Source organism: Arachis ipaensis, chromosome B08 (assembly GCF_000816755.2).
Source record: "Arachis ipaensis cultivar K30076 chromosome B08, Araip1.1, whole genome shotgun sequence".
Lineage (NCBI taxonomy): Eukaryota > Viridiplantae > Streptophyta > Magnoliopsida > Fabales > Fabaceae > Arachis > Arachis ipaensis.
In genome coordinates, this window is record NC_029792.2 from 101,341,334 (window position 1) to 101,346,652 (window position 5,319).

At 31.8% G+C, this 5,319-nt stretch overlaps 1 protein-coding gene across 10 annotated transcripts; it reads left to right on the forward strand.

The window, feature by feature from the left end:
* Window positions 880–4,913, forward strand: LOC107613977. Of its 10 annotated transcripts, none has more exons than XR_002352754.1 (11): window positions 892–1,137; window positions 1,398–1,458; window positions 1,631–1,756; window positions 1,916–2,061; window positions 2,335–2,526; window positions 2,816–2,919; window positions 3,025–3,087; window positions 3,183–3,245; window positions 3,533–3,605; window positions 4,045–4,113; window positions 4,539–4,913. XR_002352754.1 is itself a non-coding variant. In XM_021109610.1 (9 exons), exons 4-8 carry the CDS (start codon window positions 2,043–2,045, stop codon window positions 3,554–3,556), a joined length of 348 nt encoding a protein of 115 aa, XP_020965269.1. In that variant the 5' UTR covers window positions 880–1,137; window positions 1,398–1,458; window positions 1,631–1,756; window positions 1,916–2,042; the 3' UTR covers window positions 3,557–3,605; window positions 4,539–4,913. The 10 variants fall into 10 exon arrangements, 5 of the variants coding, with proteins under 5 accessions (XP_020965269.1, XP_020965268.1, XP_020965270.1 ...); XR_002352755.1 differs by having other exon boundaries at window positions 4,553–4,889; XM_021109610.1 differs by lacking the exons at window positions 2,816–2,919; window positions 4,045–4,113 and having other exon boundaries at window positions 880–1,137; window positions 1,916–2,048.

Here is a 5,319-nt window from a genome sequence, read left to right on the forward strand (position 1 = left end):
TTAATAAATTAAATTGGCTGCATATGGAGTTCGTTCGTGTACTTTTCCGTAAATTTATTACTACGACCGTGATTCAGGCAAAAATTATGAGGAGTTTTCTTTATATAATTTCAAAAGTGGATGTAATCTTTATATTTAAATATTGGTATTGATGTTCCTGTCACAACTCACAAGGTAATCAGAAATTGAGAAAATAAAATTTTGACTAATAATAATTCTTTATATTCAAAAAGTGGGTTGTGAAATCATGAGTGAAATAAGCCACAAACATAACACAAATCATTGGGTGACATACAATAATGGTTGTTGAACTTTCCATTTAGGTGATTAGGTCACGTCTTCATTATTTTATCTCCCTCCTTTTTCTTTCTGCCTTAAGAGTTCCCAATGAAGATGTGAATGGGTCCATGGTCGGTTGCATATTTTAATCATAAGCTTTGCTTTGCATGCGATGTGCTAGATCTCTCTCTCTATATATATATATGTATCTATGTACATGTCAACACCATTTTTCATTCTTTAACGAAAATTTCTTCCATGTATTTTAGGTACATTTAAGCCATATTTCAAGAACAATTACAATATTTTTATTATAATTTATACATTACTAAAAAATTAGTTATTACAGACGAATATTTCTGACGGATTTTATCTCACGGAAATACAGACGGAATTTCAGAGGGATTTTTTGTTGGAAAACCAAAAAAATGAATTAGCATAAATTACAGATGGAAAAAAGAATCCGTCGATAATTCCGTCAGAAAAATTATTTTTTTTCGTGGGAAATGGTTACAGACGGAAAATTCGTCTGTAATTAAGAGGACAAAACGCTGCGTTTTATTAAATTATTACAGACAGAAAAATTCGTCTGTAATTTAAAATTTTCCGTCGGAAATATTGAGTTAACCCTAACTCACATCCTATCCTCTCGATGCACTCACACTCCACACTCTCTGTCATAGGAGCTTCTTCATATCCTCTCAGATGCTATCCTCTCAGAGCTTCTTCTTCTCTCCGTCCACGCTCTCTCCATCATAGAAGCTTCTTTCACCGCCGCCGCTCTCTCCATCGCTCCGTCCACGTTCTCATCACTGACAGCAATGGCCATTCGCTGATCATCTCCATCCACCGGTTCAGGTATGGTTTTGCATGGCTTTCAATTTTTGAATTCTTCTCATTTGAAATCATAGTTCCTTGTTCAGGTATGGCTTCAGGAATCGAAACCATTACACACTAAACAAACCAACAAACCCTAGCAACAACATTATCAATCTTACTCTCACTTTGTAAACTTGTCTGTCTCTTCGAACCCTAGCTTTTCTTTCAAAACGGCTTATGTATTTATTTACTTATTCACTCCCTGTTTCAATTTAATTTTGAATGATTTTTGTCTTCAGGAAGTGCAGCGATTAGAATCTTCTCTGGTTAGATTTTCAAGCAGTGAAACTGTTACTGCAGGTTAGATTCTTCTTTTCAGGGCTATGCATTGTAACTGTTTGTGATTATATCTTGCTTATAGAGGGGTTAACATTGCAATGCTCATGGCTTGTTTTTTTATTTTTCTCTAATAATAACTCATGGCATTGTTGCATTGTATGTCTATTAATTTGTTTTCATTTTTATTTCACAGAATTCTGCGGTGAAGAATGCCATTCCATACTATAGTACTAGGAAAAAACCATCTACTTTGAAAAATGAGAGAGAAAACATGAAAGATCAACTGGACCTTCGTTATAGTAGCAAAAATCAGAGTGAGGTACGTTTTGAATACTTACTTCATTCTATTCTATATCCTAGTCCAATATTACAAAGTATAGTTCATAATTTTAATTTTGCTGCGCATATCAAGTGGTTGCATTTTCATTGAAATAACGCTTTTCTGATCTTTTGTTTCATATCTCGTTTCTCTTAATAGGTGGAAGTGGAAACTGAACTTGGAATTCTTGATGAAAGTATTAATACTGTAGAAATAGATCCAATATCAAAGATTCAGTCATCACTTGATAGTTCTCTTGCAAAAGCTACAAAAACGAACAACATACATGAAGGTCAACTTAATAGGTTAGAGGAACAGTTTGTGCCTTGGGCATGAAGTTTGTCAATAAATACTAGGAGCCTTGAGTTGATAAGCTGTGATTAATTATCACCTTTCTATGTTGTTTCCAATAGAAAAATTGATTGGAAAATAATTTTTTTAGTGCCTTATAAGAATTGAATTTGGATAGTTTTTCACATGAACTAATTTCTGGCGCCATAAGTATATTATATAACTATGGTTAATAGGTTAATACTATATTATATATAATCTACTTCCTTCTGTTTATGAACTTGCAGATCCCAAGGCCACGCAAATGGTTCAATAAAATCAATGGGGGAAGGAGAACTTGTGACAAAAGAAAATTTGAACGTATAAAATCAATGCTAGAGGCAGAGTTAAGTGATATTCAGGAGCGGTACTTCCACATGAGCCTTAAATATGCTGAGGTAGAAGCCGAGCGTGAAGAACTTGTGATGAAGCTCAAAGAGGTTAGAAACATAAAAGGCTGGCTCTCATAACACACCCAATCTTTTGCCCTTTGTTTGAGGCCATCAATCTTAGATACATTGTTTCACGAATTTGAAGCTGTCAGATAGTTTTCAATATACAAAATAGGATGTATCTTCTGCAATGAACCATTGGCTTAAGAGTATATAATAAACACTATAGGAGTCATTGTAAATATAAAAAATTTTGAAGGTAGAATATCATTCAGCAAATGATATTGTTTGTCTTGGAATTTTTCATGTACATTATATATATTTTTTATATCTATAGGTCTCTTCCATAACCTCAGAAAAGAGGTGAATGGCTTGAGAATTGGTTTGGAAATGAGAATTGCACAGTTAGAGAGTGAGAAGAGTTCCTTACTTCAAAAAGAGGTGAATGGCTTGAGAATTATTTTTCACTTCAAAAACTTAGGAGCATCGAATTTTAAGAACTAGTTGTTAAGATAATTCATTTCCTGTATTGTTTTCACTTTTCAGGTTGGATTGATGGAAGAAACCAAGCGGTTGCTGAGTGAAAAAGAAATTTTGAGCCTTAAAGTGGTACAAATTGCTCCATCAACTTTATCATTTCCTGCTCTTATTTTTTTTAATGGAAGTTGGCTGAAGGTTTAATTCTGACATACCTTTTTCTACAGGAGAATTTACTGGGAAAAATTAATCTTCTTGAGAGTGATTTGAGTTTCTTTGTTGAGAACGAGGTAACAGCAAGATTATTCTACCATATGTTATTGCATTGAAATTAGCATTGCTAATGACTTGGGATTTCTTATGTTAAATTAGTTTTTTAAATTATATTAGCATCGTCAGTAGGTTGCTGATCTTTATATGCTAATGAATGACATCTATGAGCATTAATTTTGTGTCGGGCAATGAAATTAGTATTAAAATATAATGAACTTAATGACTAGCAATGTTGAGTATCTTTCATTGGCATTCTTTGGTTTCAGTTATTTCTAGTGTTCTCATCATGTGTCCTTTTTTCTAGTTTTCTAGGCACTTGCAGCATTAGTACTTAAGACTGGTGTTACCATTCAGTAACGTACAGCTTCTTCACAAAGGTAATTTGTACTCCTTTATGAAGTAGAAGGATACACTTCCAGTGGCTTTTATATACAAATCATGTATGCTTCATCTCCAAATTTGTTCGATGCTTTTGCTCCTGGAATTTTTATTGAATTTGTTTTGCATTCTAATAAACCATGTCTGTACAATTTTGGTTGACTATCTGACATAACAAATTTTCAATCCTCCATTTTAAACAATATTTTCAATAATATAATTATATAGAAGGGTCAGTCAGTTGTTGTTAAAGGAATGGATTCACAGCTTTAATTTTTGTCAAACACTAAATAAAGCAATGATTTTTTTTGGAAGAACTTAGAAAATTGTAATAGTACTAGGATAAGATTTTTTTTTTTTCTGAAATAAATGGTTTTTGGATTTAGATTGAAGATGGTTTGAAAGGGTAAAAATAATAAAATAGTTTTTTGAACTTAGATTGAAGATGAAGATGTTTGATGGAAGCAAGAATGAAGTGACTTGCATTGAATTTGGTTTCTATATTAGGTTTGTTACTTTGTTTCCACCTACCATTGCTGATATATAGCTGAGTGAACTTTGGTACATGTCATGAAATCTATTATGATCAGTTCCACATAAATTAAACTCCAGAGAACCCCTTAATATTTATTCCTCGTATGATTAGCTTGCAGATACAAATAATCACTAATATTTTTCTAGTGCTTAAAGTAACCTTGGTGTTTCATTCATATAGATATATATCATAGAAGATTATATAGACACAGTTATACATACATGTAAAAAATCTCTTTGACATATATAGCATTATTTAATTTCCTTATTTTTCAGAACTATATGTAATATAAAAGGTTATATCCATTATGAAGCATTTAAGCTTATCATCAAATTCTAAAGTTAAAAAGTGGTCTCAGATGTCTTAATAACATAAAAGTTTGATGGTGAGTATAAAGGTGAGCTATAACAGGTTCATGTAGCATAGTCCAGAAAGTTGTGAGGAAAGGTGGGATGATGAAGAAGAAGTAGTAGCAGCAGAAAGAGCAAGTGAAGTGAATTTTGCAGATGAGATAAGTGGAATTAACACAGGACCTCCTTCACCAACTTCATCTAATGAATCCTCTGTTACAAGTTAATTATTAGAGCAGCGAAAATTGTTCAAATGAGTTAAGAAATTGAATAGGAGTTGCTTGCAGCATAGGTCTTTTAATTTACTAGTATGAGGAAAATTATTTAGAGCCCTTTGGATACCCATTAATGATTTTTAATTTACTCAATAAAATTTGTTGATGTATGGTTGTTATTTATTATTATAGTTGATGTATCAATACACATTATTTATATTTTGAATTATATTAACTGTTTGTTTATAATATTTTCTTTTAGTTTGATAATACGATGAATTTATATTTTTTTTTGAAATATTATAAATATTCGAATACAAATTAGATAAAAATTTGTATTTATTAAATTTATATTTATTTTGTATGAAAATAAATTTATTTTGCAATGAAAAAATAAAAAAAATTATTTTACTTTACCGACGGATTTACAGACGGATTTTCTGTCTGTATTTAGGGTTTGGAATGGTTTCCCAAGATTCCAATTACCGACGGAAAATTCGTCAAAAAATCCGTCTATAATTACAGACGGAAAATTCGTCGGAAAATCCGTCTGTAATTACAGACGAAAAATCCGTCGGAAAGTTCGTCGGCTTCGGGAAATGGATGGAGAATT